Source organism: Rana temporaria, chromosome 6 (assembly GCF_905171775.1).
Source record: "Rana temporaria chromosome 6, aRanTem1.1, whole genome shotgun sequence".
Lineage (NCBI taxonomy): Eukaryota > Metazoa > Chordata > Amphibia > Anura > Ranidae > Rana > Rana temporaria.
Window position 1 is genome coordinate 123,806,882 of NC_053494.1, and position 24,703 is coordinate 123,831,584.

A 24,703-nucleotide genomic window follows, 5' to 3' on the forward strand; every position below is an offset into this window, starting at 1 on the left:
TTTGTGAGGAACACATTCTGCTGTCTAACCCCCGTGGAACCCTGAAAGATATGCAGGGACTGCCCTCCTTCTAAAAATATTAGTTGCCTGGCTGTAATGCTTATCTTCTGTTTTTAATAATTTATGAGGAGTCCCTGGTTTGAAACAAACATGCAGCAAGTGAAATCAGAATCAAATCTGAACATCTGATGAGCATTCTTTCTTCTAGGTGAGTAAAAGTGTTAAAGGAAGATAGGCAGGCAACTAGCAGGTTCCTTCAATTACAGGTTTTATTTAATTATATAAAATAAAATATATTTACAGATATACTGCATTAATGCACATAATATTCACATACAGGTACTAAATCATGCCTTTGTTTTTGTCTTTTTCCAATAGCACCGCGCCACAATGATACGGCTGGCACACTTGCAGAAGAAGAGCAGGCATCTCAACGAAACAGCAGCAGTAGAGAAAACCCTAATCACAACCAGAGCGATGAAGTTCACAGAGAGATCACACTGCCCTCAAGACTAGTTTATTACCTTAACAAGGAATCAGAAAGCCCATATCACATACTGGATACCAAGACAAGGGACCAGCAAAAGCATAACAAGGTATGGATAAAAGGCTACCATACAATGAAACGACTAACAAAATGCATCTTGGGGTTGAAACTGTATGATTCCGTATAAGTTGACTGTATTGAAATAGTGGAAGGCAAAGAGAATAACCTTAATTGTGGCTAATGTGAAAAAAAATGGTAAAGCATAAGCAGGATCTATACTGTATAGAGCAGTGTTTCTCAACCTTTTTGCAGCATGCAACATCTACTGACTGATAGTATAACTTTATATATATATAAAATTAATTCTTGTTAAACCCTGCCATAAGGGTCTTTGTGGAGGCACTGTTGTTGGGTGATAATACTGTGTCCTAATTCGTGTCTGGTAGCTGTATTGATGCTCATTGTGCACTGTTGTCACTATTAGGAAGCCTTAAGGCTCCATTCACACCTAGGCAGACAAATTCGCGGCGTTTTGTCGCCGCAAATCGCGGTACAAATAGCGGCGTTTGGAAACCGCGATTTGCGGCGACAAAACGCCGGTATTGTCCGCCTAGATGTGCCCTAGATTGACCCCCTCTATGGTGATGGTTCCCATCTCCTAGCCGAATGCCGAAAGCCGCCTGAAAAAAGGTCCGGGACCTTTTTTCAGGCGGCAGGCGTCCGGCGTTCAGCGTGGAGATGTGAACCATCTCCATAGAGGGACATGTGTTTTCATCCCTCTGGCGGCAGCGGCGTAGCACTACAGGTGTAAAAACGCCTAGGTGTGAATGGGGGCTTAACCACTTAAGACCTGGACCAAAATGCAGCTAAAGGACCTTGCCCCTTTTTGCGATTCGGCACTGCGTCGCTTTAACTGACAATTGCGCGGTCGACTCCCAAACAAAATTGGCGTCCCTTTTTTCCCACAAATAGAGCTTTCTTTTGGTGGTATTTGATCACCTCTGCGGTTTTTATTTTTTGCGCTATAAACAAAAATAGAGCAACAATTTTGAAAAAAATGCAATACTTTTTACTTTTTGCTCTAATATCCCCCAAAAATATATAATTATTTTTTTCCTCAGTTTAGGCCGATACGTATTCTTCTACATATTTTTGGTCAAAAAAATCGCAATAAGCGTTTATTGGTTGGTTTGCGCAAAATTTATAGCGTTTACAAAATAGGGGATAGTTTTATTGCATTTTTATTAATTATATTTTTTTTACTACTAATAGCGGCGATCAGCGATTTTTTTCGTGACTGCAACATGGCGGACACTTCGGACAATTTTGACACATTTTTGGGACCATTGTCATTTTTACAGCAAAAAATGCATTTAAAATGCATTTTTTACTGGGGAGATGACAGTTGCAGTTTGGGAATTAACCACAGGGGGCGCTGAACGAGTTATGTTTCACCTGATGTGTGTTTACAACTGTAGGGGTTGTGGCTGTAGGAGTGACGTCATCGATTGTGTCCCCCTATAAAAGGGATGACACGATCGATGCAGCCGCCACAGTGAAGAACGGGGAAGCCGTGTTCTTCAGCCCCGGGGACCGATCGCGGGACCCCAGCGGCGATCGGGTCCATGAGTCCCGCGGTCCCTGTCACGGAGCTTCAGACTGGGTCGCGGGAGCCATGGCTGGGTACCTGGGTACCTGTACGTACATGTGCCCAGCCGTGCCATTCTGCTGACGTATATGTGCAGGAGGTGGTCCTTAAGTGGTTAAAAATATATAGCAATCATTTGGGACACTAAGGGAGGAATGAATTAAAAGTATTTCCATTTTTTTCCCACAAATCTTAGACGATGAAAATGTAAAGTTGATTGGCTGTGCTCCAGTTGAGACAAAATTAGATTTTTCTTTACAAGCCTTTACAACTTGTTAAAGTTGTTGTAAAGGCGGATATTTCTTTTCCTTAATGCAGAGAATGCATTAAAGGGGTTGTAAAGGTAAATGTTTTTTCACCTTAATGCAGAGAATGCATTAAAGGGGTTGTAAAGGTAAATGTTTTTTCACCTTAATGCAGAGAATGCATTAATGTGAAAAAAACATCTGAGTATTAGCGGTCCCCCAGCCCCCCCGATTACTTACCTGACCCCTCGAAAGGCCTGCGCCGTGAACGAGCAGGCTTCTCGGCCGTCTTCCCGGCTCATTCATTGGTTGGTTGAAAGCAATCACATCCAATGACACAGCGTATCGGGGGCGCGGCCGAGTGATACAGTGAGCGGCTGTATCACGGGAGCGCGCCCGCAAGCACTCAACACCATGCGAGCTCACTCGCATGAAGGTGTTGAGTCCTTGCGGGGGGGGGGGAGTCGAGACAGCCGCTGAGGGACCCCAGAAGACCAGGTTCGTGGCCACTCTGTGCAAAACGAGCAGCATGGTGGAGGTAGTATAACATGTTTGTTATTTAAAAAAAAAAAAATTCGCAATCCTTTAAGGTAAAAAAAAAACGTCTATTGTCAGCCCCCCCCCCCCTTCCAGCCCCCTCAGATACATACTTGAGCCTGATCTAGATCTAGCACTGTACCGGTAATCGAACCCTCAACTGTGCCACCATAGTAAGAGGCTTCCTGGTGTCGCACGGAGAAGAGGAGGAACTGGGAGCGCTGGTAGGGGGCCCAGGAATAGGATAAATATAAATAATAATAATAAAAAAAATTTAAATAATGACTTTACAATCACTTTAATTTCCCCTCAATACTATAGAGCAGCCCTTCTCAAATGTTTTAACATGGAGGTACCCATAACTTTTCAGTCCCAGGGAACCCCTGCTAATAAATACTACAAAATATATACTACAGTATATGCATATCTCTTGGTAATTAATGGGGGTCCCATTCTGTCACTGGGAGTGAGATGGCAGAGATCTGCTGGACTGGCTCAGCGAGATGTCCCTCCTAAATTCTACATTCATTGAGCTAAGGTGTGTAGTGACATGGGACGGAACGTTTTACAGAGGGAGTCTGTTACACAGCCGCACACAGTGTACGACTTATCTGTAAGACAGGGTTCCACCTTAATGTTGACTTTCACATGATCGTGGCCCAGCCTAGTCCTGGGCATTGATGAGTATGTACATGAGAGGAGAGGTATCCTTATGTGCATGGCAAGAAGCACCCCAACCCTACAGATAGGTGAACATGTTATTATGGTGCATAATTTTGTCAGTTTTTTGAAAAGCATTGATTAGTTGTATTTTCTTCAAGAATAGGGCCTGGATCTGTAAGCACAGTTAAAGGGGTTGTAAAGGTAAAAAAAAAATCCCCTAAATAGCTTCCTTTACCTTAGTGCAGTCCTCCTTCACTTACCTCATCCTTTTGCTTTTGAATGTCCTTATTTCTTCTGAGAAATCCTCACTTCCTGTTCTTCTGTCTGTAACTCCACACAGTAACACAAGGATTTCTCCCTGGTGTGGAGTGTCATGCTCAAGGGAGGGGGCGAGCAGGAGAGTCAGGACACTCTCTACGTTGCAGATAGAGAACGGAGCTGTATGTTAGTGGTCGTCCTGACTCTCCTGCTCGCCTGCAGTGGTTAAGAGGATCAGTTGTAGCTTAGCCAGTGCCAATCTCCTTCCCATTTCTTCATTTTCAGTATTGGTCCTTTTTAGCACTGATTTAAGTATATCTCACTTAAAATGTGTCTGTTGCATTAATTTATTTAATTTTCCTATAGTAGCAGCAGTCAGGAGTCTCTGGTTCTTGGAAAGCAGTGCTGGTTAAAAATGTTGGAGATTGTTGGTTTGGGCCCATCTAAGGCGGATGTCCCTTCCCAAAAACTAGGTTACCTTGGTAATGTGCTGGTAGCGATTCAGCTGTAGGTGGGGTAGTTTGGTGGGTAATTGTCTCCAAAACCATGTAGTAGTTGTTGGGAGCCTTGACAGGAGGCTTGTGGTAGATACAGCCAGTTTTTTCAGATGATATGGACTTTCAAAGACCTTTGGGACTGCGTTGGGTGGCTTTTCCAGCCTTGTCCCCTATGTGCCCAGTACTTTTTATCAGCGCAGCAAGATGAGAAGTAATGAGACGTCTTTGTGACATCTCAATAAAGTCCCCCAAAAAAATGGAAACACCAAGATCAGCGCATCATTACTGTACTGAGCTCAGCTGGGTTGCACTACACACTGGTTTGTGTTATTTTTACAATAAATAAGTTGCTATGGCCATTTGACTCCAAAAGAAAGAATGCTTGTTGTCCGGTCAATTTGAGAGGATGGGGAGGTTCTGTTTGTAATTTGGGGATTTAAGCTTGTAAGCCTCAAGATCTGTCAAGCCATGACATCTGATGCTTGTAGTATTTTCATTGAAAAATTCATTACAGACTATCACCTCTCAAAGCGTATCTTGGCTATGAATTGAAAGGGTTAGAACCTCTGTCAGTTTTTTTTACTTCTGTCTGTGTTCTCATCCTGAAGATTTCACTGCTCTGTCTCCATAAATTCAACAAAAAGTAAAAGAAAAGCTCAACAAAATTTGCTTAAAACCCCACCTCTGACAGTTGTCACCACAAAAGGTGTCCTCTTTGAAAGATATCCCCTCTATAGCTACCAGAGAATTTGGGATCTTTATTCATCTTTTCTTCCAGTGACAAATATCAATATTGGATCCATTCAACAGGGACACGTGCAGCAATAAAAAACTGAAAGAGGTTCTGAACTTCCCTGAAGCCTCGTACACGCGACCGAGAAACTCGACGGGCGAAACACATCGTTTTCCTCGTCGAGTTCCTTGTTAGGCCGTCGAGGAACTCGACAAGCCAATTTTCTCCATTCCCGTCAAGGAAATAGAGAACATGCTCTCTTTTTGGCTCGTTGAGTTTCTCGACAGTTTCCTCGACGAAAATGTACACACGACCGGTTTCCTCGGCAAAAAAAATTCTCCCAGCAAGTTCCTTGCTGGTTTTTGCCGAGAAACTCGGTCGTGTGTACGAGGCCTGACTCTATCACACGCTTCAGATTAATGATAGTTGTGAGCTTCAACAACATGCCTATATTGAGACCATTGTGCATTGTGTATGAGGTTGAGGCGCTGATTGGCTACTCAGCTAGAGATAGTTTTTTCTAGTTGTACTGGGGAGCCGGTTCTAGCTAATTCAGCAAATTGCTTGAAAAAAAAATGGACATAAATTCACACTATATGATATACAGTCTATAAGAAATAGGGGGACTTTGGAAGGGAAAGAGTTATTTATAATTTGTAGACTGTATACCTGGCAGTAATGCAGGCTGTAAACTATCCATCATTGGTGTGCCCAAGTCTTTATGCTGATTCATCAAAGTCCTACTAAATGCGGAAATTATTTGCACTGTAAGAAATCATGTGCTTTTAAATATGTGCTTCACATTGACAGAATCAATTGTAAAACATCGTAAAAATGAGCAATCAGCTTTTTTTCAGAGTCCATTAGAAAACATAAAAATAGCCTACTCGCTGTCAGCACCTGCTACACCCCAACTGCTGTACACCTCTTGTGAAAAACAAGCGTGGACATTTCTTCAAATTAAAGTCTTAATAAAGGCAAAACTTTTTTTTCCACTTTTGGATAGAGAGAAGAGGAATAATCTTTCTCGTAATTTTAGACCAAGATTTATTCTGCAAAATTTTGTTGGTGCAAATAGCCTAAATCAGTGTATATTATAATGTTATACAGGGGTCAATTCACTAAGAGTTGAATAGCGGGCAAAAAATGCGGTAAACTAACGCTTGCTGTAAATCAGTGCAGTTCACTAAGATTTTTTTGTGAAATATATCGAATGCGGTATTTGTTCGATCTAGTAGTAATTACTGCATTATTTATATCGCATTGAGCTGGTTGCTAAGGAAAGCTGACAGCAGAATGTAAAAAAAAAACACGATGACAATTATAAATGTTAAAAAAAACAGTCCCCCCCAAAATACATACTAGACCCTTATCCGAGTATGCAGCCCCGCAGGTCAGGAAAGGGTTGGGACGAGTGAGCTCTCCCTGCTCCTGAACCATACCAGGCAACATGCCCTCACCATGGGGGTTGGGTGCTTTGGAGCAGGGGGGGGCTCTGTTGATGGGGACAAGGACATCATTCCCACAAACCTGGTAGTGGGGGTATAAAAACACAGAGACAGTTTTTGACAATTCCTTCATTAAAAAAAAAAAAAAAAAATCCCCAATGTAAATCCATTGTCAATCATGCCACCCACTGCACCCCTGACCCGAAAGAAAACCCCCCAAAAAATGCTCCAGCCGCCCATGAAGACTGACTGCCTACTACAGGCTCTGCCGTTGGACACTTCTTATATAGGTAAGGGGTGGGGCCATCTGGCAACGTCACCTAGTGGCACCATCCCCCTGGTGACGTCACTGACCCAGCATGGCATGTACTAGTCCGTGACATTACAGGGGGCGTGCCACCAGGTGTCGTCGCCAGATGGCCCTGCCTCTTAGCTATATAATAACTGTCAAACTGCGGAGCCTGCAGTAGGCGGTCAGCCTTCATGGACTGTGGGGGGCGTTTTTTTTGAAGATGGGTCTACATCAGGGCACACTGTTTTTTTTTTTTTTTTTTTTCGTTTTTTTATGCTTTAATAAGGGAATTGTCAAATACTGTGTTTTTATGACTTTTTGACAAAGGGTCCATCCCTTTTGTTTGAGGTTTATTGTCACAGGTTTCTCAGCAGTTTGACCTTGCCAGCATTAAATGTTTCTTTATCGGTCTTTGCCCTTGAGTGGACGTTGAATCAGTTCAATGTCTGTCCGACATTCGTGGTAAAGATAGGCCTTTTAGACTAGGTGAAGTTATTGTTCAAGCGTGCTCTGTGACTGGCACAGGTTAAGTGCAGTTGAAAATTCCTAAGTTGGAAATTTCAAATAAAGTTGTGGCCTTGCCCTTTCCAACCTAAAGTGCATTCTATGAATAAAGGTAAAACAAACTTCTGTGTGCAACAGCCCTCCCCCCAGCTCCCCCCCCCCCCCTAATACTTACCTGAGCCTCATCAAACGATGAGCAGTGGCTCTCCTGGGTCTCTTCCTCTTCATTGGCTAAAAGAGCAGTGGGCTCCCGCTGCTGTCAATCACAGCTAGTCAGCCAATGAGGATTGAGCAGGGATGGAGCCAAACTGTGCTCTGTGTGGAAACACAGGGCAGTGGCTTGGAAACTAGCCTGCTTATGGGCCCCCATAGCTGTTTGCTATGGGGACACTCGGCAGGAGGACCAAGAACGCCGGTGGGGGACCTGAGAAGAGGGTCGGCGCTGCTCTGTGTAAAAACACTGCAAAGAGCAGGTAAGTATAACATTTTTCTTATTTAAAAAAAATAATAATCTGCCTTTAATATTACTTTAATCTGTCTAAGTGTTGTTTTTGGGCAAGGCTACTGGTTAATGTTGTTGTGGCTTTAAGGCCTTGTACTCACGACCGGATCTGTGCGCTGGAAACTGTCTGCCCGACAGTTTCCGGCGTACAAGGCTGATTTGTGTTTTGTTCCGCTGGCGTGTACACACCAGCGGACCAAATTCCCGTCGTACCGGAACGCGTGCACGTAAACTACGTACGACGTCACTATAAAGGGGAAGACCAAAGTTAATGGCGCCGCCCTCTGTTCCTCTTTTGCTAGTTACGGGTTTGCTCGTGTTAGTGAAGGTTTGGTTAGAGCTGATTCGCGCTTCTCGGTCTCCAGGCTTTGACAGCGTGTATTCACGGGTTCAGTGCGTGTGCTTGCGGTAACGTAGTTGTCATTCGGCTATAGGCAAGCAGGTTGTTTCTGCTTTAGCAGTTGCATCCTGTGCGCTCGTATCTGTTTGTCACGCGTTTGTCGCAGGTAGTGCTGGATTTGCGAGTGCTTTCTGTTTCAGTGTGTTCTTGACTGACCAGCCGGCCGGTTTGAAGCCATGATGGAGCAGCAGCATCAATTTTCGCGAGTTGGTGCTGTTTATGGGATGGCTGCTGGATATGTTCATTTGTCCAGTACTTTGGCCAGAAACAGGGGGCGGAGGCGTTTCTGGACCAAGAATTGGTTGCGCCAGCGTGACCAGTTCTCACATATGCCTCTGCTTAGGGAACTCCAGGAGAATAATCCTAATGACTTTAGGAATTTTCTCCGCATGACGGACCCCGTATTCAACCGTCTGCTGGATCTTCTGTCCCCCTATATCACGAGGCAGGACACTGTGATGCGCCAAGCCATCACGGCCGAGCAGAGGCTTATTGCCACGTTGCGGTACCTGGCGACTGGGAGGAGCCTGCAGGACCTCAAGTTCTCGACAGGCATCTCTCCGCAGGCGCTTGGGGTCATCATACCGGACACGTGTGCTGCCATCATCAAAGTTATGCATGAGGAGTATATTAAGGTAAGTTTCCTGGCTCTAATAATGTGGCCAACTAACTATTTTTATATTTTCCCAGATATGCTGTGTGTTTAACTAACGTTACCTTTTCTCCCTATGCATGTTGATATCAGCTTTACCTGTTTTATTCTTGGCCTACCTGCATATTTGTCCCTTACCCAATATTAACCTGTCCAGCATGCTATCCTAGGGACAAACCCACCTTGCCATTTTTTAAAACAGGACTTTTTGGTTTTTGTGTCCCCCCCCCCCCTTCAAACTTTTATTGTCCCCATCAGAGGGCTGTGGAGTCTCTTAATGAAGTGGCCCTATATATTTCATTTCCCAAATTCTCCATGCACATTTTTCTAATGCAATTTTAATACTGTGAACTGTCACAAGGATGCTTGTAGGATGTTTTTGTTACAAAGTACTAAATCTCTTTTTTGGTTTGTCCCCACAGCTACCCTCCACACCACAGGAATGGCAGTCTGTGGCTTCCCAATTTGCCCAGCGGTGTGATTTTCCAAACTGCGGTGGAGCAATAGATGGGAAACACGTCCGCATTGTGCCCCCACCCCGCTCGGGGTCGTACTATTATAATTACAAGGGTTATCATAGTATTGTGTTGATGGCGGTGGTGTCGGCACAGTATGAGTTTCTATATGTGGACGTGGGGAAGAACGGCCGGATGTCTGATGGGGGAGTGTTCGCACGGACTGATTTCTATGATCGTCTCCAAGCTGGTGGTCTGGCATTGCCACCAGATGAAGATAATGTGGAAGGACTTCCGTTTGTGTTCCTAGCGGACGAGGCTTTCGGGCTTGGTCCTCACCTCATGCGGCCTTTTCCCCAGAGGACCCTCACCTCAGAGAGGAGTGTGTTTAATTTTCGGTTGGCCAGGGCTCGGAGGGTAGTCGAGAATGCCTTTGGGATACTCACCAACCGGTTCCGCCTGTTCAGGACATCGATACATCTGGCGGAATATAAATTGGACACCGTTGTATTTGCCTGTTGCATTTTGCACAACTTTTTACGCAGGCACTCCCAGACGTACCTACCCGACATCGGTTCTGAGGCAAGACTACCCTCAGATCCCCTTCCCGGGCTGGACACTGGTCGCGCTGGCTTGGCCCCCCAATCAGCTCGTGAGGTACGCGACAAATATGTTGAGTACTTCATGGGTCGGGGGGCCATTGCTATGCCAGATCATATTTCTTTCTAATTCGGCCCCCAAAGAAAGGAATATTCTCAAAATTAATAAATAATTAGACCATTGGACTTTATACAGTTGTTTGTCATTAATGCTTTTACTCTTTTTCTCTGTCTTCCTGGTTCTCTAACTAACTTCTTAAATTGTAATGCCTAATTGATTTCTCCACTTTTAGTAACTAACCACATTTTGCACAGTATTCACTCATCTACAAACAGGGTATTGAGTCTAGAAATAAGAATCAACTCCATTTGTAAATTTTGAGGTCAAGTATTTTAATTTTTGCTTGTTCATGACCCCAAAAATTATTTTATATTTTTTTCATTACTCCCTGCTTTTGTACTTAGGAGTCAAAAATTTTTTTTTTAATTTTTTTTTGGTTTTCAGGTAATTCAACCAAAAATATTATGCAGATTATACATTTATTAACAAGTTCACTTTTTTTTTTATCAAATATAGTTAGATTTATTGTTTACATATATATATAGATATATATAGATTATATTTGGTGGGGTGTTTAGCGCCTTAATGTTTTTTTTTGGGCATATTTTTTAGGCACAAAAAACAATAATTTTTTTAATAATTTGTTTTTTATTTTGGTGTGTTTTTCTCAAACTAAATTTTTAGGTGTGAATTTGGAGTCAAATCTCTACTTCACTAAATTCAGTGATTAGAGAGATTTATAATTCTATATATATATTTTTAAAAAAATTTTCCGTTGTTTATTCTTTATGGTCTAAACTTTATAGTATCCCAAAATGTTCAACATGGTCAAAAAGTAACAAAATCCAAATCCAAAAATATAAAACCTCACAACAGCAGTCAGTCATGGTGTGCTTTCACACTGGAACACGCCAAAATTGGAAGATACACACATTCAGTGCAAACTCGCCAAATGTCATTGGTTCAACAGACAAATGGCCACATGTGCTATCTGACATCATGGGTGATCAATGTCTGTGTTTTGTGGGAGCAAACCCTTCCTCTCAACTACTTGAGGATGGAGGAGGGGGTTGGACCCACAAAGCACAGACATTAGATATTCTGTGATGGCAGATAGCACATGTTGGCACACTGTGTGTGTATCTTCAAATTTTGGCGTATTCATTATTCAAACTGTAAAAATGTTTGTGGGGGCGGGGGATGGGCGGGGGGTGTTTCAGTCTTTGACACGGCCCATCATGTCAATAATGTTCTTAAAATTAGATTCGATGACCATCATTCTTTGCCGCATATTGTCCATTTCCGTGCTGCATTCCAAAAGCACATTTGTTACATTCTGTTCCATGAGAAACATCCTTTCACGCATATTGTGCATTTCAGTGCTGCACTCCATTACCTGCTGAATAATTATAGCAGCACTTGCACGTGAAAATATTGGCACACCATCCTCCTCCCCTAAAACCAACAAAAAAAAAGGCATTTACAACATTATTTTTCGATGAGGCCTATCTACATATGTTTTTTTGAATCAAGCTAGGGTGACACTGACCTGATGGGCTTCTCCTTTCCACCTCTTCGACATCTTCTATCACTCCTCCTTCTTCCACCACCTCCCCATCATCTTCAATCACTCCTCCTTCTTCCACCACTTCCCCATCATCTTGGACTCCTCCTTCATCCATCAATCCACCTTCTTTCAATTCGCCAAATTGTTCTTCCGCCACTTGCCCTTCATCTGCTATGACTTCTAAGTCCAAAATTACTTCTTCCTCCTCTCTTCCTTCCTCCTTTCTTCCTTCCTCCTCTCCTTCCACATCCTCCTCTCCTTCCACATCCTCTTCTCCTTCCACATCCTCCTCTCCTTCCACATCCTCTTCTCCTTCCACATCCTCTTCTCCTTCCACATCCTCCTCCTCCTCCACATGTTGAGATGGCAGATTTTGGCCTTGTCTGGCCCTCTCTGCCTCCTCCAAATGCTGGCGACTTCTTTCCCCTGAAATAAACCAAAAAAAATGTAGACTCATCAGCACACAGATATTGGAGAGCATAAATCGCACACATTGCTTAGAAGATGCTTTCATTTAGTTACTTTTATCTTTCACCAAACCTACATTTTGCAATTACTTCTATATGGCAAGCTCTGATCCTGCCCCTTTTTAGCAAAGTGACACACATGGATGTCCCCCCTAAACTGTATTTCTGGGAGACCCTACCAAAACCCATTTTTGATTTGGGGAGACACAGGTGCTCTGCATTGCAGATGTGAAAACATCTGCTTTATTACCACTGTTTTTAGAATGAATCCTGTTTGCCTTTCCCATTCTCATACTTTTTTTTTCTAGAACTAGCTTTTACACAATGTTTACAAACAAAGTTTTTGGCCAGTGAGCCATGTCCAGGTGTGTTGTTCCTGGAATAACCGAGCCTTTCTGATAAACTATGTGATGTTACGTTGTTTACTAAGAACACTGTTTGTAAATATGTAGTTATTTATGTCCTAAAAAATAAATGACAACATGTCTTTAAAATTACAAGCAGGCCAAGGAGGCAGATGGTGAAATATACATGGCAACACATTATTGCAGACAATCACCCCCCCCCCCCACCCCCAATATATATTTACTTACTTTTACGCAGAATTTTAAGTATTTTCTTCATCTGATGTGGCTCCCTCAATTTTAAGTCTGACCATCGTTTCCTCAGCTGTTCCTTGGACCTGGTGATCCCAAACATCCTCTGCATTCTCCTCGCCACCTTGTCCATAATATGTGCCTTTCGGCGGTTAGGGGTCTTGTATGGCCCTAATTCACCATCATAGTCCTTCTTTCGCATGATGTAAACTAACTCCACCATTTCCTGGAACCGCATATTAGTGGCTTTATATCTTCTTTTCCTTGATCGGGACGTCCCTGCCTCTGTCCCTTCACTTGTGGCATGAGAGCATCGTGCCCGCTCGTGTGACATCGCCATCTTTCCTTTCCCACAGAGATTATGGGCGTGGAAAAGATGAATTCTTACGCCATGGGCGGAGAAGAGGGCGGCGTTTAATACATACGCGGAGTGTAGAGAATGCAAACAACGTGTTTACGTCCGTTACGCGGAGAATCTTCGAGCGCATCCAGAACATACACAGTTAACGCCATATTTCCTAAACTCATTGATTAGGGGCCTCGCAAAGGTGACGAGGGCGGGGTTTCATAAATACGCGGAGTGTTTAAAAGGTTTACGCCGTGATTACGCATCTTACGCGGTAATTAGGCGAGCGTGAGAAACGAGGAGCGAGAGACAGGAAGGTAAGGAAATTAAAAATGTGATCAGCAGAGGCCTTGAAAATGTAGACACATGGGATGGGGGTTTGGGCTGTTGGTTGCACCCTTTTTAAGCTATTCTGTCTATGGGGTACCACAATGTTATTTTGGTATCCAAATGCTTTTGGACACCTCACAAAATAGAGATGTGAACAATGCTGTACCTCATTGACAAGTTTTTGAATGGTGTATTCAGATCAGGCAAAGTATTGTTCAAGTGTTGGTTGTACAGAGGTCATTAGGAAGTGTCTTTTATGTCATCCATTGTCAGGGGCATGAGATTTACACATGAAATAGTGCCTAGATGAAAACTGTCATTTGTAAGCATTGTTTAATTTTATATATTTTAAATATTTACTGCAATGTGAACAATGGCTCTGCATCTAGCAAATCAATGTTTGGTACAAGCAATGCGGCCGAGCTGCCAATCATTGTTTAAACAAGAGAGACTGTGTTTGGAATTAGATATAGGTAATAAATTTGAAGACACATATTAGATCAAGGTCAACGCTGATCCTTTGGAATATTGATTTTTCTGTGGTTTATGTTTTTGTAATCTAGACTCAAAAAGAAAAAAGATTTAGCAAAAATTACAATGGACCTCCTACAAAGCAAGGAATCTATAGAGGCCTTACTTCAAAAATACCAGGACACGCCCATCCTGTGGAATTCAAAGCACTCTTTATATTGCAATAAAGAGGTACGAGCGGCAGCACTAGAAGAGCTAGCAAATTATATGCAAACTTGGGTGCCAGGATGCACTGCCAACATGGTGAAGGATAAACTTGCCAACCTCAGAAGCACATACAGGAGAGCATACAAAGCTAATAAAAGCCAAAAATCGGGAGCAGCAGCAAGACAAGCAAAGGAACCCAAACTGTGGTATTATAAACAGATGGCTTTTTTGCGGGACGAAATGGAAGGCAGGAAAACGATGTCCAGTCTTTCTTCCAACCTTTCCTCCATGCTACCTTCCAGCGGACATTCCCCAGATGACCACAGCCCTGCAGAGTCGGAGGAAGAGGGCCTGGCTGACAGAGATGCAGATCTGCCACCCTTCGATGAGGAGGTATAGTAGTTTCCTCTATATTTCTGGCGTAAATAATTCTTGGTGGATTAATGATTAGATATTGTAAAAAAAAAACCAAGCTGGGAAAAAGCAAAAAAAAAGGTGTTCAGACAAATAGGTGTCAGAGATGACAACTGCAGGGGTCAGAAGTAGAGTGTATTCAAGTAATAATGAACAGAAAATACTAAACGAAAAACATGAAAATGAGTGTGGTTTTATTTAGCGAAATTGTAAAAAAAATTCCTTTTTTTTCCACACAGGAAGAAGAGATCAGCCAGGAGGTGGCAGATCCTCAGGTGTCTGTCAGCCAGGAGGAGGCCGGGGTCAGTGGCAGCCAGGAGGAGGCCGGGGTCAGTGGCAGCCAGGAGGAGGCCGGGGTCAGTGGCAGCCAGGAGGAGGCTGGGCCCAGTGGCCTGCAGCAGGTCCACCCGGCCAGGAGAACCACCACCAGCCAGTCTTCTCCCCCCCAGGTGAGGCCATCAGGCCGAAGGAGGCAGTTGAGGCCTGTGGAGGAGGCAAGCCTCCGCATGATCCAGGAGGCAAGCGCCATCATGAGGGCCCCCCTCAACCCCACAGAGGCCTTCAGTGCCTCATTGGCCCATGATTTAAATGAAGGGGAGGAGGACCAGAGAAGACTGGCAAAGGCCCTGATGAACCAGGTCCTTTGGTGGATGCAGAGGGGCCTGCTGACCCCAGACACTGGGCTATGTGACCCGGCCCGGCTTGCGGAACACCATCCTCCTGCTGCCACATCAACCCCACCTGCAAGACCCCGTGTTCGATCCGCTGGAAGGCTGCCTGGAGGGAAGGCTGGAAAGAGGAGGAAACGTTGATTTTCTGCCTTCCATTTCCTTCCACATAAAGGACATCTTGTTTGTACTACCACAGTTTGGGTTCCTTTGTTTGTGTGCTGCTGCTTCATATTTTTGTGTTTGGCTCCTGAGGCTTGGAAGTTTATCCTTCACCATGTTGGAAATGCAAGTTTGCATATAGTTTGCTATCTATTCTAGTGCTGCCGTTCTTTTTATTTTTTGTGATGACATTTGCCTGAATAAAAGGCTTTTTGCTATCATTTGAAAACATGTCTATTGTTTGATATACTGTGGGGATTATTAGGCAGCAAACCTTTAATAAATATACAATGGGTAATTTACAAAGGACACACTCCTTGGGGGGGGGGGGGACATTTGGTGTGCCAACATGGTTTAATATTCTCTAATGAAACACCAAAAAAAAAAAAAAAAAAAAAAAAAAAAAAGTGTAAAAAAAAAATAGTTTAAATGGTGACATAACTAGAAACAAAAAAAAAAAAAAAAGAAAATGCACATTCCTTTACAAAAATGACTACTCTAAATTATGGAGGACCACCAACCAAAACACACGTCTGGCATAGAAAACATTATTAAAGGATTACATCACAAGCAAGAAATGTGACATTTTAGTATGGGACAACTCTAATGAAATTGCATCAGCAAGAGAACGGGGTTATTCTAGCAAGAGAAGAATTAATAAAACGAGGCTTTAAAATGTGGTTTAGTGCGCCTTTTTAAGACATTGTTCTCTTGCTAGAATAAAAGGTTTCTAATGACGAATGTGCCATATCCCAAAGAAACGCGAGTTTTACCTGAACGAGCGCTCCCGTCTCCTCATTTGGACTGAGCATGCGCGTGGTTTTTGTACGCTGCTTTTGTGTACAGACGAACGAACATGTCTGACGGACACGATTCCAGCAGACTGTTTTAAAGCAAGACCAGGAAACAGTTGTTCGTTGGAAAACGGTCTGGCCGACGATTGTTTGCTGGAATTCTGTACGTTACTGCCTACACACGAACGAACATGTCCGCTGAAACTGGTCCGCGGACCAGTTTCAGCAGACATGTTTGGTCGTGAGTACGAGGCCTAAGCCTATGCTTCTCAGCAGTCAAGACACATTGCAACTGTTGGAGCTTTGGAATAGAGACTTTTGTACTCTCAGGTTTCCCTTATTTAGAAAGGATTAGGAACTGTCTGTGAGGCTTAAATGAATCCCCTACCAAGGAGAGGTCATCTTTTAGAAAAGTAAAATTAGTCTACGGTCTCAATCATGCCAGACACGTTTCTGCACTTTTCAGAGCAGGAAAAATGCAGTACATGTGACAAATCAATCAATATATCAATATATTACTACTTTTTGCTAAATCTGAATCACATTATTTTGCTGAATCTGAATCATATTATTTCTGGGATCTTATGCTAAACTACATCGAAAAAATACTTACTATTAGGATATTTTGTCATTTGTGTTCTTGTAACATTTTAAAACAATTTGTAATGGTCTTTTACTAGCATAACACAAAGTAAAACAAAGCAAGCAGACATGAGCATTCATTACCATTAAGTTATTCTCATCCTGAATATGTAATTAGAAGCGCCTAGTAAAGATTGCCATCTCACTTGGGCATGATCTTTATTGAACAAAAACACTGGATACATCCAACATATTTCGAAGACGAACCTCTTCTTCAGGGCTTTAAGCCAGTTTATGGCGAAATCATGAAGAAAGTTGCTATAAAACCTGAATTAAGGCTAAATAGGGCTGCTGATAATGGAGCCTAACTTGACCAAAGTGAAGACAGCCAACCAATTCAGTTGAGGGACATTCTGGAACAGGAGAACAGACAGCAATAAAAGGTTGGCTGAGGGCCAGCTTTCCATTGCTCTAATTAAAGCGGACCTTCAGCCAATAAAACAATGTCTTTCCTCCTGGCTACTCTTTCTCCCACAAATGGATAACATTTTCAAATTGTTTGATTGCTTTTGACATTTATGGTGCAGCAATTGCTTGTTTTTGGACTAGGTGAGAATGACACTGTGCTTTCTACTGCCTCTTGGGATGTCCATGTCAGTCATTTCAGCAGGCAGGGGCATGCACAAATGTGCCATAGGTTTTGGAGACTCAGCAGAGATCTGCAGCATATCTGCACATGCCCAAAGCTTTCCTATGCATGCGTGCAGACGCTGAAGGTACCAAGACAACCGATACTGCCATTGTTTGCGCATTCCGAAGACCTGTCAGAGACTTTTAGCACATCTGTGCATGTGCCATATAGTGCCTTGCAAAAGTATTCACCCCTCTTGGCATTTTTCATGTTTTTTTGCCTCACAACCTGGAATTAACATGAATTTGTTTGAGGCTTTGCATCATATTATTTACAAAACACGCCCACAACGTTGAAGATGGGTTTTTTTTTATTGTAAAGCAAACAACAAATAGGACAAAAAAACTGAAAAAAAAAACGATGTGCATAACTTTTCACCCCCCTAAAGTCAATACTTTGTTGAGTCACCTTTTGTGGCTAGCACAGCTCCAAGTCGCTTTGGATAAGTCTCTATGAGCCTGCCACATCTTACCACTGGGATTTTTGCCCATTCCTCCTTGAAAAACTGCTCCAGCTCCTTCAAGTTGGATGGTTTGCGCTTGTGAACAGAAATCTTTAAGTCTAACCACAGATTTTCTATTGGATTGAGGTCTGGGCTTTGACTAGGCCATTCCAACACATTTACATTTTCCCCCTTAAACCACTCAAGTGTTGCTTTAGCAGTGTGTTTGGGGTCAAATGTTGCATGGCAGGCTTTCAAATGGTTTTTTTTTTTCATTGTGTTTGTTGTCCAACAATTGTGTGATGTTTGTATGCAAGATTGTATTGCGATTCGGCACTGCGTTGCTTTAACAGGCAATTGCGCAGTCGTGGCAACCAAACAAAATTGGCGTCCTTTTTTCCCACAAATAGAGCTTTCTTTTGGTGGTATTTGATCACCTCTGCGGTTTTTATTTTTTGCGCTATAAACAAAAATAGAGCGACAATTTTGAAAAAAATTCAATATTTTTTACTTTTTGCTATAATAAATATCCCCCAAAAATATAAAAAAAAAAATTTTCCACAGTTTAGGCCGATACGTATTCTTCTACCTATTTTTGGTAAAAAAATCGCAATAAGCGTTTATCGGTTGGTTTGCAAAATTTTTAGCGTTTACAAAATAGGGGATAGTTTTATTGCATTTTTAGTAATAATTTTTTTTTTACTACTAATGGCGGCGATCAGCGATTTTTTTCATGACTGCAACATTATGGCGGACACTTCAGACAATTTTGACACATTTTTGGGACCATTGTCATTTTCACTGCAAAAAAATGCATTTAAAATGCATTGTTTACTGTGAATATGACAATTGCAGTTTGGGAGTTAACCACAAGGGGGCGCTGATGGGGTTATGTGTGACCTCATGTGTGTTTACAACTGTAGGGGGGTGTGGCTGTAGGTGTGACGTCATCGATTATGTATCCCTATAAAAGGGATCACACGATCGACGACGCCGCCACAGTGAAGAACAGGGAAGCCGTGTTTACACACAGCTCTTCCCGTTCTTCAGCTCCGGGGACCGATTGCGGGACTCCAGCGGTGATCAGGTCCGCGGGTCCCGCGGCTTCGGACCGGGTCGCGCGCCCGCGACCTACGGCTGGGTACTAGCACAGGACGTACCTATACGTGCATGTAACCAGCCGTGCCATTCTGCCGACGTAAATGTGCAGGAGGCGGTCCTTAAGTGGTTGAACTGTAGGATGTGTGGTACAACATCCTTATAATAGGATCACTTTAAAATATACTGTATGTAAAACCCAACAATGAACTCTCTTTTTTTTTTTTCTGCAGATTTTTGGTCTGTTTAACCACTTGCCGCCCGCCAATGACATATTGACGTCGGCAAAGTGATTGTAGAATCCTGACAGGATTCTGAGCCGCTGCGCGCCCCCGGGGGCGCGCATTGCGGCGATCGTTGTTGCAGGGTGTCAGTCTGACACCCCGCAACACCGATCAAGGTAAAGAGTCTCTCACGGAGACTCTTTACCACGTGATCAGCCGTGTCCAATCTCGGCTGATCACGATGTAAATAGGAAAAAAATGTTTTTATAGAAATTTCATACATTGCCACTTTACAGTTGTTTGTGAAATCAAATCTGAATGTACTGCAGTGATTGGCAGAAGCAGTGATTATTAATGTCTCCACCCAATTTCCGTTCATGCTTATTGCTCCCCACGTGGAAGTAGGCATTTCTTGACATTGCAGGTTTTGTCTGTGTCTGAGACTGCTAGGCCTGTGTTCTGATACACTGGAGATAAATAAATGATGACAGTTAACAGTCAGCTAAACATATGACCTTTTAATCATCAGCTTCCAGAAATCCATTTCTCACCTTTACATGCATAGTCACTTCCTTTTCAAATTGTGTGACTACTCATCAATACTGAGAAAATCAGAAGACTGGTGGGTTACTTGGGGACAAGTTATGGGTTCTCATTTGAAAGTGGGAACTCTGGACTGTTAATCGAGAAATAGCAAATCCTTTTTTTTTTTATCTACTAAATCTAGCTATTGTGCTCCCTTAGGAACCCGTGAAATACTTATTTTTGTTAAAGTATTCTGTAATCTACATCATGATATATTTCAAAGTTGGGAGACATTTAAAGCATTTCTCCAGTGTGTGTTTATTTTTGAAATCACAAAAGTCAAAAGGACCACGAATGACCTTACTGTTAGGGTTGAGCAGCAGGTGCGCCAATTGAAACAAGCATTTATTGATAATCCTACGGATTCCACTAAGGGGGCTTGGTTGGCCGCCTAGGACATGCTGGACCACCTGGTGTCATCCTCGGTAGACCGAAAACTTTTTTCCAAACTAGCATTTTATAAAGCGATAGACCAGGTAGGTTGACTGCTCGTCAAAATTGTGAGGTCACAACAGACTTCCGGTGCCATTGGGGCCTTGCACACAGGGAACGGTTAGTTACTACTCCAGAACTTATTATGACTGAACTTGTCACCTTTAATTTTTCTCTTTATCAGTCCAAGCAAACATATACCTAATGCCCCTGTACACACGATCGGAATTTCCGATGGAAAAAGCCCGATCGTGTGTACGGGGCATTAGACTTGGATTATATCCGCTTACCGATTTTGTCTGAACGGAACTGGGATTAGATTTCCCAGTTACATTACGATTTACAGACAATGACAGCTGCGTTTTCCAACTGCAAGGCACAGGGTGACCATGGTCGGCCCACGAAGGCTTACAAACAGTATGGGTAATGTATATTGCCATTATTGTTATGGTTTTGAATGCAGACAGAGATCTTGCAAGTCTTCCTCATTCTATGACAAACGCCAATATAATCCTTCTTTTTTTAAACCAGGCAAGGACACTGCAGACCAATATCTCCTCTCAAAAGCAATATCAAGATCTTAGCTAAAGTCCTGGCACTCAGGCTGAACAAAGTGATCTCTTCGATCATACACCCGGATCAATCTGGATTCATGCCCTAGAAGTCCATGGCAACCTCGGCAGGCTATTTTTTAACATCTAGAAGGATGCAGATAACAAAGAAGAATGAGCTTTGCTGTCATTGGAGGGGATAAACTGGGCGAGTATTAGCCACCACAGAATAATTAGGACCTTATTGGAGATATGTGTCTATTATAGGCGAGCAATGATCACAACAGTGTTTTATACAAAAATACTAATTTTATTTAAATACATTAAAATTGATAATAAAATCAATTAGTTGCCCTGATACAATGCTGATGACAGAATTGATTAGATGGAGATAGTGCTGGTCGCCGACATGTTTCACAATTTAGTGTCGTCAGGGCGCCGCATTCATCTATTTCTTTATCTGGTCATATGCAAAACAAAGCATGTTACTTGTATTAATTAACATTGCAGGGTATAGTAGTATCTTTCTGTGACGAGATCCTTCCTCGCCCAGGTCCTGCTCTCCCGACACTCCTCTGCTACCAGTGAGTCAGCTTGCAGATTGCAGCGTCTGATGGTCCAGTCATCCAAGGTTCCGGGGTCCGAACTACAGCTATGTGCCATTCAGACCCATTAAGAACAAACACCAGGCAGGCTGTATGTAAGTTCAAGCAGGACTCTTTATTTCAAGTACACAGCACACTTTTATACAGAATTTTGGAACATCCCACTCCCAACAACCGCTTTCCTATTGGTCAATTGTAAAGTATATCCAGTCTTCACTCAAGTCCTCCTTGACCATGCAAATGAGGACTTGAAATTGTCAACAGGGATTGGTCCAATAGCTTGGATAGAAAGACTTGTGTATTGAGACAGAAGCCCCAGGGGGTAATCAATGTACACAATAACCCGGTCTACTTAATTACTACCTCTGAGAGGTTACATTGCTTTAGACAATAGAATGCTAATTCAATACAGCTGACAGGAGGCTTCTGACCTTTAGAACAATAAACACATACATCTTCACACATACATTCTAGATTCAATTAACCTTCAATCCATAGTTTTTTAGCCAGACGGAGTGTCTCCGACACCCGCTCTTAGCCTGCAGAGCACAATAAAAGGTATTTCTCTAGCTGGTTCCACTTAGCATTTCAATAGCCGGTGTCCTTGCATTGAATGTCCCTCTCCTGTGTAACAGATGTCAAGTAGAAACACTTTAATATCTTAAGATCCATGACACTTTCATTCACTGATAGTCTACTTAAAGTTTCATCCTCACCTCTTCTGTCGGATTTTTGTAAGAGAGCTGCATGAGGCGGTTAATGGGCTCCAAGGGTAGCGAATCTAGCGATCATTCACAAGAGGACATACACCTGATGGGAGCCAGACCCACCAGGTTGCTGTGGAGCTGCTGGACCTTATGAACACCTAATAGGGTATGTGGTTTGCCGTATCTAAGGATAATTTGTATAGTAATAATTATTAGTATAGTGGTATTTAGACAGATCCAATACAAGAGACTATACTGGTTTACAATCATTCCAAGGTTACCTTTAAGAGGTCCAAGGTATCTTTGAGGTACAATGGTAATCCCATAACGTGGGGACGGAGTTGACAGTCAACGTATTTACTGGCTGTTTCTGTGTGACAGCCTATACCCGACACTATCGGGCGGCCTGGGGGGTTGGTCATGCTCTTATGCACCTTTGGTATTGAATAAAAGGTTGGAGTAACAGGCCATTTTATTTCCAGATATTCAAAGAGATCTTTATAAATTAAAGATTGCTGGTTTGCGTCTGTCAGGATATTCTGATATTGCTTTCTTGCTTCAGTTATACTCTCAAGTGGGACCTTTTTATACCATTCGTGATTGCTTAAGATTTTGTTGCACATAGTGATATACTGACTTTTGTCCATTACCACTATGTTGCCACCCTTATCGGAAGGTTTCACTATTATTTCCTCATTTTGCATGATATTCTGTAAAGCCTGCTGTTGTTCATGTGATAAGTTCTCATCAGTTTATTTGGCAAAGGGAAAGTTTTCAATTTGTTTTTTCGTTTGCTTCAAAAATGTCCATATCGCTGGGCATGTTTGAAGATTAGGGAACTTTTCTGACTGGCTTTGAATTTGTTGGGGTCAATACTTGTCTCAGTATCTTGTTCATCGTCCTCTGAGGTGACTTCACTAGTTTCCCCCGCACTTTCTTCTTCCTGTTCAAAGGAGTCGAATCTATATATTGGTCAGCTTATACATACCTTGTACCACAATCTCTATTCTTTATTTATTTTTAGAATACCATCACTCGCTGGCCCCAGTCCCTTACCAGCCCTAGATTTGTTTACAGTAATCACTCACCTAAAGTTGGATGCAATATGTATGGGGAACACCGCCCATTTATTCAATACCAAAGGTGCATAAGAGCATGACCAACCCCCCAGGCCGCCCGATAGTGTCGGGTATAGGCTGTCACACAGAAACAGCCAGTAAATACGTTGACTGTCAACTCCGTCCCCACGTTATGGGATTACCATCGTACCTTAAAGATACCTTGGACCACTTAAAGGTAACCTTGGAATGATTGTAAACCAGTATAGTCTCTTGTATTGGATCTGTCTAAATACCACTATACTAATAGTTATTACTATACAAATTATCCTTAGATACGGCAAACCACATACCCTATTAGGTGTTCATAAGGTCCAGCAGCTCCACAGCAACATGGTGGGTCTAGCTCCCATCAGGTGTATGTCCTCTTGTGAATGATCGCTACCCTTGGAGCCCATTAACCGCCTCATGCAGCTCTCTTACAAAAATCTGACAGAAGAGGTGAGCATGAAACTTTAAGTAGACTATCAGTGAATGAAAGATACTACTATACCCTGCAATGTTAATTAATACAAGTAACATGCTTTGTGCTTTGTTTTGTATATGACCAGATAAAGAAATAGATGAATGCGGTGCACTGACGACACTAAATTGTGAAACATGTCGGCGACCAGCACTATCTCCATCTAATCAATTCTGTCATCAGCATTGTATCAGGGCAACTAATTGATTTTATTATCAATTTTAATGTATTTAAATAAGCTGAAGACATTTAGACATTTAGGGCCAGATTCACATAGAATTCCGGCGGCGTAAAGTATTGCATTTACGTTACACCGCCGCAAGTTTTATGGGCAAGTGCTTGATTCATAAAGCACTTGCCTGTAAACTTGCGGTGGCGTAGCGTAAATCAAATGGGGCGTGTATCATTTAAATTAGGCCTTCCCGCGCCGAACGTACTGCGCATGCTCCGTTTTGAAATTTCCCGCCGTGTTTTGCGCGAAATGACGTCGCACCAACGTAATTTTTTGAACGGTGACGTGCGTTACCTCCTTTCCTATTCACGGACGACTTACGCAAAAAAAAAAAAAAAAAAAATTTGATGCGGGAACAACGGCCATACTTTAACATGGCAAGTCTAAATATAAGCCAAGAAATAGCAGCTGTAACTATACGCCGGGAAAAGCCGACTAGCGACGACGTAAACTCCACCCAGCGGGCGCCAAAGTATTACACCTACAATCCAAAGGCATACGAAGCCGTACGCCTGATGGATCGAAGCCAGAAGCCATTGTATCTTGGTTTGGGGATTCAAACTAAAGATACGACGCAGCAAATTTGAAAATACGCCGGAGTATCAGTAGATACGCCGGCGTATTTCATCTGTATATCTGGCCCTTAAAGTCCCAATTCCCCTCTCGATTCTACCCAAAAGGAATGGTTGCATTACATGGGGGACACTCTTAGACCAAATAAATATTTATACCACCACAGGGACTGCCCCCACAAATATGAGAACATCTGGGGTCCTTGGCTGGACACCCTAAACCTGAGTCCACTCATTTTTAATCATGGACAGACTTCTTGCAAGCTAATGTAAATCCCCAAGGTTTGTTCTCTTGTTGTCTGGTTGAATGCCTAGCGGTTCTTTTTGTGCTGATAAGGTTGCTCTCTATGATAAGCTAATTGTGTGGCTTGTGGCCAGTCCTGCCTCCTTGATATGAT

General features: G+C 42.7%; 1 protein-coding gene across 6 annotated transcripts in view; it reads left to right on the forward strand.

Moving 5' to 3' along the window:
• The window catches only part of ADAM23 (ADAM metallopeptidase domain 23), a 293,859-nt gene that overhangs the window by 54,986 nt on the left and 214,170 nt on the right, over positions 1–24,703 (forward strand). For all 6 annotated transcript variants that reach the window (XM_040357303.1, XM_040357304.1, XM_040357306.1 and 3 more), the window contains exon 2: positions 379–596. In XM_040357303.1, coding sequence (XP_040213237.1) covers positions 379–596 — 218 coding nt within the window. The remainder of the gene's footprint in view (positions 1–378; positions 597–24,703) is intronic.